A 12,194-nucleotide genomic window follows, 5' to 3' on the forward strand; every position below is an offset into this window, starting at 1 on the left:
TAAAGAAAATGGAAGACATCTGGGCAAAGAAATGTCTCTGAGGAGGCAGCCTTAAGGTTAAGTGCCTGACCAGCACAGAGAATCACAAAGGGTTTCATACTGGTTCCACTGCTATTTTAGTCTTGGATGACAAACTATGAAGAGATTGTCCTGATCTATCTTGTTTGTTGTCTAGACACTGTAGGAGTTCAAATTGTCTTTCTTTTCCTATAACCTCCTTTTATAAGCACATATAAAGTGTGGAACTGTCCGATCCCCTTACTCTGTCACTTATTAAGATATAAATATTACCAAGTAGGTGCTTTGTAGCCATCCAAGGTGCTTTCTGAACAGGAGATTCTTTGTGTATAAAAATTCACTCTGCAGAAGCCTGAGATGAATGTGAAGCTGCTATCCAGACTGCTTGTCTGCCTGTCTGTCTTCTTTCCTTCCCTTCATTCTTCCTTCCTTTCTTTTTTCTCTCTTTCTCCCTTCCTTCTCTCTCTCCTTCCTTCATCTGATTTTTCCTCTTTTCCTTTCATTCTATAAATTTCAATACACATATTTTCTATGACTACTACTTACAATTTTTTGAACTGTTTCTTATTCTTGCCGTGCAAAAGAACACAGTTTATAATTTACATAACATTCAGCATTAATGTTAGCATATGGTAATAAAGGTAGCATATGGCAAATTCAATATAATAAAATAATTTATTACCTTCTACTTAGAAAGAACGCCTGGTAAATGCATTGCTGTTCATCTATCATATAAGGATAATATTTCTTCTATGTAGACTTGTGTTAAACCTCATAGAAAACCTCAGTGTTTAGACTACCATACATCAGTAGACACATTTATAAATACACAAGTATGCAAACATATGTGTATACATATGGACCAGTGTGTGAATGGATGAAATAGAGTTTGTTTCAGAGCTTGCAAGTCTATTAATTATGGACCCAGGAGTTGCTAACAAAGAATTTTTGGAGATGTGATTACCATTTTTAATCTGTTAGCCTTAAAATTAGAAGAAAATCGATCAAACTTGGGATGATCTATGAGACTACATTGAACAGAATTGTGTTATCTATGAGAAGAAATCTGGGCTTGACCTTCATGCCCAGCTCTTGCTTGGTCATTTCTATACCTTCCTTCTTTGCAGTCTACCAATGGCTGTTAGCTATTCCTTCTTTCTAATCAGGCAGGATCCGCTATAACTCCTGACACTTACTCAGTTGATCAAAGAATCTGTCTCCTCTCCTCTGTCTGTCTGTCTGTCTGTTGTGTCTCTCTGCTCTCTGTATCTATCTATGTATCTCTGTCTCTGTTTCTCTCTTTCAAACACACACACACACACACACACACACACACACACACTCACACATGAAAACACATAAGCTCCACATGCACAAAACATACCGGCATTACTTTTCTGCTAAAACTCTGAAAACTGTGGATCTGATAGGTGAAAAAATGACAACGTGATGTGCAAATGTCTTTAAAAATGATATATTGAGAATATTAAAATAAGGTGAAAATAGAAGTATCTATAGAGAAAAGCTTTAACTTTTTAAATGGCAACCCAAGCCAAAACCACAGCTTGATGTCTATATGAATGTGGCTTTACTGTTAGATTTCAGTACTTTAAAAGTAACATACACACACACACACACACACACACACACACAAATTGTCGAAGGAAAATAAATATGTTTGCTACAATCTAGGTCTGGCTAAATGTTATATCTTCCATAGTCTGTGTGAATCTCTGAATTTAAGTCCCAGAATTCTAAAAAACATTTATGGGGCAGGAGAAATGGCTCAGTGGTTAAGTGCAGTGACTGCTCTTCCAGAAGTCCTGAGTTCAATTCCCAGCAACCACCTGGTGGCTCACAACCATCTGTAATGTAACCTGATGCCCTCTTCTTGTGTGTCTGAAGAGAGCAACAGTATATTCATATACATAAACTAAATAAATCTTTGAATTTTATTTTATTTTATTTGGATTATGGATATTTAGTTTTTTAAAAAAATGTAGGTAATAGAATTATAGAATTACTCTCGTGAGAAACTTCCTGAAAAGAAAAAAAGAACCCTTTTCAAAAGAAAGCATCAAGTGATTACAAAACACCTCTTGTAAAAATCTTATGTAGTTCACTGAGAAATTATCTTAATGGTCCACATCTTAGTGAACTAATTGAAGGCCCTTCAGTAGCCTGTTCTCTAAATTTTACTTATCATTTCAACTTTGCCCTCACTCTTCTGATGTATTACTAACACAAAGATAAATTTTATTTTCTGTGCCACTAAAAGTTAAAACAAAAAAAACAAAACAAAAACAAAAACAAAAAAACCCAGATGCTTTTAAAAGCGGGGTGGTTTTTGATCATGTTTGAAGAAGATGACATTGCCTGGCATAGAGTACCCATTCATGCTCATTATCTGGAATTGTCTACTAAGAAGGCTTTATCAAGTTTGATTTTTTTTCTTTTGCCTCACTGCTTTTAGCCTTGAGCATGCTAAATCTGTATATTTCTGTTCTTATTAGATCATTATGCCATTTTCAAGATTTTATATTATGAAAAGGAATGATTTAACATCCCAGGGAATGTATGACAATGTCCTGGAGGATTATGATCAAGAATTATAATATGGAATTTTTGGAATGCAAAGAATAATAATATGGAATTGTTGGAATTCGAGATGTTGCCAAAGGAAAGTGTTACTCCATGCAATCCCAGACTGGGTTTCAACATCTCCATTTTATAGAAACTGAAATAATATCCTAAAAGAGTAAGAGATTTATTAAAGTCATAAGAATTGTCAACAATTGTCAAAGTACTATGATAAACTACGACAAAAGCAGTAGATTTGTTTGGCTTCCTAAACATCTAATCAAACACTACATTCCCCAAATGTAGCATCAGGAACAGTCTATGGAAATTTAAAAGTTTTTAAAATGCTTTCTAGGGTCTGTATTTCCAAAGCTTCCTTTTGCTTCCATACTTAGGTGTTGAAGGAGTCGGGCTGCTCAGTTTGCGTCCGTAGTCATGGACACAGATCTGTAATTCGGCAGCTCAGACTTGGTTCTGGGAGGCAGCTACGGATAACCTCAGACAGCGACGTACAACTTAAAATATTACAAGAATGCTGTTTTGAAATTTTATTTCAAAGCAATTGTCAAGCAGGTATCCAGTATTTGTCCCTGCAGTGAAAGTAGCATTCAGCGCACAGCATCTCAGAGAGCAAAGGCAAAGTGCAAATATATATGCCCTTCACTCACTCACCTCTCCCCAACTCCACCATCTCTCCATCATCTCCTTTATTTCTGCCCTCCCACTTCTATCTCTCATTCACCTTCCCCCACGCTCCTTCCTTCTCCCTCCCCCATTCATCCTTCCAGACAAACGTCCTTTGTAACATGCAAGCTTTAGTGGAAGTTTTACTTCGATATTTGAATACGGGTCTGGTTGTTCAGTATTAAAGGAGCCCAAGTTTGCAATACTGAAACAGACACATAAATTAATATTTTGCTGTAATCCGTGATTCCCAAATTACAGTGTAAAGAATTGATTCCTCGTCATAGCACCCAGCAATGCGCGTTTTGAGAAGCCTCAGACAAGTCGCAGCTGAGCCTCCCCAGTCTGAAAGGAGTGCGTTGTGTGGATCTGGACCCTGTACAGCTAGTTTTCTTTGCTCTAATTTCTTCCCAGAAGGATTTGCATTTCAATCTGCCCCAGATTTCTAACACTAGCCTATATTTTTACTGTGTACAGATCTCAAACAAATAATACAAAGAAAAGAGGTAGTAACTCCGTCGTTTACACCAGACAGATTGTTTTAGGCCACAAGAAAGGCATTATTTCAAATCTGTGGGATACTGTACCTGTTTTAAATTATTATGATCAAAAATGAGCTACTTCAAGTCAGTGTGTTTCTATATTCATAAAACGAAAAAGAAAACTATTCATGAAAAAGCTTCAGGTCATATGATTTTCTCAATTTAAATGTATTCTATATACAACTCAAAGTCAAACTATGATTTTCTATTTTCTATTTTATCACTTTTTTAGTTAATGTAAAAGCAAAGTTAAATCATTATGTCTTTTTTAAAACGTTCTTTGAAATTACAAGCAAATGTTATAATTTGGCCTCAAAAAGATAAAAATGTGAGGAGAAATAAAACCAATATGAAGGTTAGGAAGGACTGTACTAGTCCACTCATAGTTCCCTGTTACATCTTCTCTCCTAAAATTACTTTTTAAAAGAGATTTCAAAGGAAATCTTTCTTTTATAAGGAATAGCTCAAGAATGTCAAAACTTTCTGTTTTTTTTTTAAATTGAGAGTTTAAAATGATGCCAAAATTTTCCTCATAAAAGGACTTGTTTCTCTGTCTCAGTGACTAAAATGTTAACTCCTTACCTGTAAAGTAGTTCAGAGAAAATATGAGTAATTGACATATCAGCTACTTCTAGTTAAAATCATCCAAGGAACTCAAATTTCCTTTTAAATGGACCCTTGACCTACTTTGTACTTTGTGATCAAGCCATCCGTACATGACACTTACTGTTCATGGAACAAGTTGGGGCAGATCTGATCACTACAAAGTGAAAACTTGTTTACAGTGAATTCAAATAAACAAACTCTGAAGAAAGTTTTCCTGTGTCTCCTTGATCCCTTCTGTATATATCTGTTACAAGTGACTCTGTGCAGCACTGCTGAACACAAATACTCCCGGGTGCACATTCCTTCCAAATTACCTGTCCTTTTACATATTTTTTAGGGTAAGCATCATGTTTGAGCATTTCTTTGGGCTTAATGCTCACATGAATATCTACATCCACACCTTTAGAATTCTCTCTCGTTAATTAGTTCTTGTGCTAAATAGGATCCTAGAACTACCCAAAGAGTCCTTAAGAATGGAGTAGACTTGTGTCTGGATCCTCTATTCTCTCCCTTTGGTCTATATGTTGGTTTGTTTGTTCGTACTGTGCAGTTTCATGATTATAGCTCTATGCTATAGGTCTGGATAGGGCACAGTGATATAGCAACTCTGCCCTTCCTGCTAGAATTGCTATGGCTATTTTGGGATTTTTTTTTATGCTTCCATGAAAACTCTCAGATTAACTTTTTTAGTCCTATGAAGAATGTAATGGGAATTTTGATGGGGATTATATGAAATAGGTACATGACTTCAGAAATATGTTTACTTTTCCATATTAGTCATCCATAAGTATGAGAAATTTATCTTTCTATCCTCTTTAATTTTTTCCTTGAGGGTTATAACATTGAGTTCTTTCATAGCTTGTGTTAGGTTTGCATATCACATGCTAAACAATAACTATCTTCTGAGCTATATTTCCGGATTGGCTACTGACTGCTATATGTTTATTTTGAATCTATCAATTTTGATGAAGTTATATTACATGTTTTAAGACAGTTTTTGTTGGTGGAGTTTTTAGGCACTTTTTTTGGTTGGTTTTCAAATGTTTCTTTTTTTAAATTTTTTATTTATTTATTTTTTTATTAACTTGAGTATTTCTTATATACATTTCGAGTGTTATTCCCTTTCCCGGTTTCCGGGCAAATATCCCCCTCCCCCTCCCCTTCCTTATGGGTGTTCCCCTCCCCATCCTCCCCCCATTGCCGCCCTCCCCCCAACAATCTAGTTCACTGGGGGTTCAGTCTTAGCAGGACCCAGGGCTTCCCCTTCCACTGGTGCTCTTACTAGGATATTCATTGCTACCTATGAGGTCAGAGTCCAGGGCACTTTTTGATGTTGAAGTATATACCCCTACAGCACGCACTGGGAAACAAACAGCCTTTTCAACAAGCACTGAAACTAGACAGCCACATATAAAAGACTGACATCACATCCTTCTCTTTACCATGTACAAAGTGAACTCAAAGTGCATCAGAGTATTGAGGAAGACCTGGAATTCTGAAATAAATGTCTAGAGGAAAACCTAAGTAAAACATCAAGTGTGGGTCTGGACCATGGGCTTCTGAAAGGGAAATAATCTTGAGAATTAACAAGTCAGATTGATGAAATTAGAAAGCTTTTTCACAACCAAGGAAATAGCTGCCAGAAGGAAGACACAGCTATACATTGGAAGAAAATGTTTGCCAACTACACATCGCACAGAGGCTTACTGTATAGAATATACACATAACTTCAAAAACTAAGCATCTTAACAAAGAGCAAAACTATGTGTCAATATATGGCCTAATGAATTGAATTGAAGTGAGCAGGAGAAGAAATAGGAACTACCAACAAACAATGGAAAAAAGTGTTCAACATCCTTAACCACGGGAGAGATACACATTAAAATCACTTTAGAAGCTGGGAAGGTGGCTCAGCTAGGAAAGGACTTGACACATACTCATTAAGGCCTGGATTCAATACCCAGCACCCATGTAAAAAGCCAGGTGTGGTGGCATCCACATATAAGCACAGAGCTGAGGAAGAGACAGGAAGGCCCTAAGGGCACCTTGACCATTCAGCCTAAGATTCACAAAACCTTCAAGTCTTAATCAAAGACACAAAGTGAACAATTTCAAAAGAGTAATACCTGAGGTTGCCCTCTGGCCACTAGATTTTCAAGTACACATGAACATACACTAATCCATCTCCTCATACATGACCATGCTCATTTATATATATATATATATATATATATATGAATATATATACACACATATATATGAATATATATGTACAAGTATAGAGCCAAAATAAATAATGATAATAATTAAATGAAGAAGGAAGAAGAGGGGAAGGATGGAGAGGAGGAGGAAAGAGCACTACTGCTGGGCACATACCTGAAGGATTCCAAGTCAGTGAAGCATGGAGAACCCTGCATATTTGCATGTATACTATCTTACATTACTCACACTAGCAAAGCCAGGAATTAGGTTAGCAGATAAACTGATAAAAAACGGTGCATATATACAATAGAATTTTATTTAGGCTTTTTGGCTTTATGCAGAATATAATCATGATATCACTAGGAAAACAGAATCCAAGGTCATACTATAAAGTGATACAGGCCAGTTCACAAACTTATTACATTTTTTTCCATATATGGAATCTGTATTTAAATGTCTTTATGTGTGTCTGAAATGAAAGTAGAAAAGGATCTCAAGGGACATGTCCTGGTGAGGTTTTGTCATCTTGACACAAGCTAGTGAGTGCTATTTGAGAAGAGAGAATGTCAGTTGAGAAAATGCCCCTACTAGATTAGCCTCTGGTCAAGCCTGTGGTGAATTTTATTAGTTACCAATTGATATGGGAGGATCAGCGTGGTGCCACCCTGATCAGGTGGTCCTAGGGTTGGTGGAAGGGTAACTGGGAAGTGGGATATCATTTGAAATGTAAAAGAATGGAATGATTAATCAATAAATTTTAAAACTATGAAATAGTGATGATGATGATGATGATGAAGTAACATGAACAAGTCTTACAGAGCAAGCCAATAAGAGGCATATTTCAATGGCCTCTGCATCAGTTCCTACCTCCATGATCCTCTCTTGAGTTCCTGCTTCAAGTTCCTTTGATGATGGCCTGGTACAGGGGGTTTAAATAAAATAACTCCTTTCCTTGTTAAGTTGCTTATGGTCCTGATTTTTGTTGCAGCACTAGAAACCCTAACTAGGATAAAACGGAAAGGATATTCTAACGAAATACACATTGCACGAAGACAGAGGGGATTATCTGGGAGGACAGTGACACAGTTGGGAAGTGAGAAGAGCAAGTAGAAGCTAGCGAATATGATAATATGGACAGCCAGTGTGTGTGCATGAAAAGCATCTCACTCAGAGAACACAGATCGTCTGGAACCAATCATCCCCTGATTTAATTTACATTATTAATATGTAATCTTTTCAGGGTTTAGTTTGAATCACACAGGTGTGTCACATTAATCTTGTATATATATATATATATATATATATATATATATTAATTGTGACACACACATATATATATACATATATATACATATACACATATACACATACATACATATACATATATATATACATATATATATCATTACTTACCAACTGGTTCCTTTTGGTTCTGAAAGAGAATCTTGCTGTTACTGCCATCCATATTGGCCATGTTTATCGTGTTCCCATCTGTCCAGTAGAGTTTCCTTAATTCAAAATATATGGATTAATATGTTACATGCAGATTAATTTATTGAAAAGAAGCATATGTTAAAGAATAAAGTAAAAAATATTCTAAGCACAGAATTAATTCTTTCTCCAAAAGACTTAAATATGTTGCCCTACCCCCACTCCCCATGCATTTGCCTTGGAAGAAAGCAGCCCTTTTGCTCTCACCTCTCTTTGAAAGACATTTATCTATTTTCATTTTCCTTCTACATTCCTGTCTAATGCTTAACCAAGGTTAAAGTGGGCTACTTTCATTTTGCCCTTCATCAAAACCAAATCCTCTTGGCTAAGATCGAATTACAGAATTACATGCTGTAGAAGGAAAGAAAATAGTTTCAGCCCTCCCTCCTGGGCGCCTTGGTACTATCCAAATTCTAGGACTCACCAGGGACAGAGGCAGGACAACTCAGTGGTGACCATGCAGCCAGGAAATATTAACAACCACCATTTAAAACAAAACTGATTTTTCCCCACAACTCTCTTTGTTTTAAACTCTTGTTCCCTAGGAACACCCACTAAGGAGAGCTTATAAATAGAATTTCATCTGGATAAATTTCTCTAGCCAGGACTCTGAATCTCTTTCATAATTTCCATCCTCACAGTTACATTTTGACTCTATCCTCCATGTATTCGCCATCTGAATTAAACAATCTTTATGTAAAATATAAACTAAAGTACAATACTTTGTTAAAAAAAAAAAGAAAGAAAAACTTTTTAAAAGTCATACATTACCCTCTCACTGGGTGGGCTGCCAGACACTGTGGCTTATCGATGCCGTGGATAATTGAGGTTTTCAAAGAGCCGTCTAATCTTGCCACATTAATTTGGGTTTCATCAAATTCTGAGCTAATCCAGTATAAATTACGTGAAACCCAGTCCACTGCTAACCCCCTGATACTCTGAATATCTGCAAAACAGGATAAAGAGAATGGAGAGTGACTGAGGGTTCACATTCTCCTGCCTCTTCAGGTAAGTTATTTTCTGTCTCCGAGAAAACCTAATTTAGACTTTAATTTGTCAGCTAAAATTGTGCAAGATTGTAATCTCATCCCCTTATCAACGTTTCTTACGGCATGTGCAATCATTAATGTCTAACTGCTGAGGCATTAGGAAACCTGAAGAAACAATTATCATTAAAATTAGAGTAACAATCGATGACACACCTGTGACCCCTTGCAAGGCACTGGAGGAAGTCCTGTGTGCTGTGGTGACCACGATTTAAAGGAGTAAGAACACTCGGTAACAGACACAGGTCTCCTTAGGAGACAGTATTGCATCTCCCTAACAAATGGGCTGTTTGATGTTTAAGTGCTGATTTGTTACTTATGTGAAATAATAGAATTCAACTTCCATCAAAACCGGCACAGTCGAACACTTTTCAACACGGATAATTAACAGGAATTTAATGGAATCTGGGAACAAAACTAAAACCATTTTAGCATTACTCCGAATGTGGGTTCTACAGTAATGCTGGAAACCTAATTAAGTGTGAATCCAGTACCACTAAAGATAATGTGTCTGGACTGCTTTTCTTTGATTAGTGAATTGGGCATCTTGAAAAAAAAACAGTGTGGGCATGCATATTAAATAGTAGGGCATTATAAAAGGAGATACATAGTAAGATGAACTGTCAGACATTATAGGGTTTAGTAAAGTATCATAGGGCTGCTTTAGTACCTATGAGTGACATCTAATAGCTCAAACCGGGACTTGCCTATTTTTTGTATTTTGTCATTTTCTAATATTTGGTACTTCGAGGGTTCTTCACTCATCGATTCCTTAACCTTACACTGGACCTGAGAAAACACTGACTGTGAGTGGCTAGGGCCAGGGGGGAGGTCCCGAGGGTTCCGTTGGTACTCAGGCATGGGCTACCTGCAGTACTGAACGAGCAGCTGCTACTTCACACCAATGAAATCAATCCATCTTCTGGTTCAGGAGAGGCTAGCAAAGTAGTTTTTTTGGGGGGGGAGTTAATTAGAAAGTGGAAAACTTCAGACTTATAAAACTTGCTAACAGAGCAGAATATGATCAGGAGTCCAATAGATGTGCTGGAGCTGTGAAGGACAGAGGGAGTGACTACTCTATTCCCAAGGCCAGGAAGCATTGCTTCAGTCTGTGTGGCTCATTGCAGTGCCACGTCCGGTTTTACATCCTCCCCGCACCGTCCCCCCACACACAAAGAAACCACAAATGCATTTTATTCAATATGTCAAATCAGTTCTGTTAATTTAGTACATCACTTATATTAACATAACCACAGCAAGTGAACACTACACAATATGTGAAATAACACTCATAGTAATGTCACATGTGACCTTTTTTCTTTCTTTTTTTTTTTTTAGAAAGGGTTGAAGGATCTGAAGGGGTCTGCAGCCCCATAAGAAAACAATACCAACCAACCAGAGCTCCCAGGGACTAAGCCATCATCCAAAGACTATATATGGACCCATGACTTCAGCTGCACATGTAGCAGAGGATGGCCTTGTTGGGCACCAATGGGAGGAGAAGCCCTAGGTCCTGCCAAGGCTGGAACCCACCCTACCCCTAGTGTAACAGAATGTCATTGCTGTTAAGTGGGATGGATGCCTGGATGGGGGGGGGGAACCACCCTCATAGAAGAAGAGGGAGGGGAGATGCAATAGCAAGGTTATGGGCAAGAAACCAGGAAAGGGAAAGTGGATAACATTTGAAATGTAAATAAATTAAAACAATCAAACAAACAAAAAATAGTTTAACCTGAGCCTTCTGTGGGATTTCCTTCTGACTCTCACTGATAAGCTGCTACACTGATAAACTGAATGTGTGCTTCCTTCACTAAACAATCTCATACTTATGTTTTATTTGTGAGACAAAAATAACACAACACTTCACTGAAGTTAGACTTTTCCTCCTCGCTGGGGGACGCTTCCTTCTGCCCCACTCTCTGGAGTTCACTGGCTGCAGAGAGGCCCAGCTGTAAGAAAGAGGTCGTGGTTCACACTCCAACCCTAGAGTCCTGCTTTCTGTTATCAGTATTAGTTACATAGAATTTTTTTTCAGCATCTCTCCTCATCTTAACCTAAGGCAACTTACAAATAACATAAGTGGTTTCTTGGAATCCTTTGGAGGATGTAATGTTGTTCTACCAGAAGTCATATTTTATAAAATACTTTTGCTTTATATCTCTGATTCTCAAAATATTTTACATTATTTACTTATTGGACTAAATATATGGCCTTCTTTAACGTTAAAGCAAAACTCAGTATATATTATCAGTATATAATTCCCAATATATTGATTATTTCCTCAGACTTGTGCAGCATACATTGAACATACATGTTCATAATGACTTAGTGAACTTATCAACTACAATCTGGAATCTTAAGGATATGTCAGTACTCAAGTATAGGGCTGAAATGTGTGACAGCGTTTTTATCTGAGCACTTATGTGTGAAATCTCAATCAGAACTTTGTATCCTTTTGATGGTTTTGCACCAAAGTGGTATTTTGGATTATCGGTTTGATAGAGGAATTCAAACATGTGTGTGTGTGCTTGTGTGTGTGTGTGTGTGTGTGTGTGTGTGTTTCTATAACTAAAGCCCTGACTCATGGCTTTACAGAATTCTATAAGCTGACTATTAAGGACATAAAGAAAAATAGTAAAACAAAAAAAAGAAAGAAAAAAGAAAAACAGTTTATCTTTCTCCTCATTAATAAAAATATTGAAACAATATTTTGAATCATAAAATCTGTTTTGTTTTGTTTCTTTGGTTTCAGTTACCACAGCACTTTTATTTTTCTTTAAGCAATGGTGTATTGCTGGGGCTTCATGTTCTCACTGAACAGTAGAAAACCAACATTTGTCATTTCTTAAAGAATTGTGTACCATAAAACCTTACATAAATTAAAAGGATTAATACATTTACAGGTGTCAATGCAAACGTTCCAACCCATGGTGGTCAGGAAGGGGAAACAAGCAGAACAGAAACAGGGTCCTAAGGCTTGGACTTTCCCACCCTATTAGACTGTCAAGAAGGGAGTGGTAACTGG

The 12,194-nt window shown here is 37.1% G+C and overlaps 1 protein-coding gene across 2 annotated transcripts in view; it reads right to left on the minus strand.

The window, feature by feature from the left end:
* Positions 1–12,194, minus strand: part of Lrp1b (LDL receptor related protein 1B) — a 2,085,328-nt gene that overhangs the window by 667,291 nt on the left and 1,405,843 nt on the right. For both annotated transcript variants that reach the window (XM_087654909.1, XM_087654910.1), the window contains exons 30-31: positions 8,895–9,069; positions 8,046–8,140 (exon numbers count right to left, since the gene is read on the minus strand). In XM_087654909.1, the coding sequence (XP_087511035.1) occupies positions 8,046–8,140; positions 8,895–9,069 (270 nt within the window). The remainder of the gene's footprint in view (positions 1–8,045; positions 8,141–8,894; positions 9,070–12,194) is intronic.

This window comes from Rattus norvegicus, chromosome 3, assembly GCF_021556685.1.
Source record: "Rattus norvegicus strain SHRSP/BbbUtx chromosome 3, alternate assembly SHRSP_T2T, whole genome shotgun sequence".
NCBI classification, from domain to species: domain Eukaryota; kingdom Metazoa; phylum Chordata; class Mammalia; order Rodentia; family Muridae; genus Rattus; species Rattus norvegicus.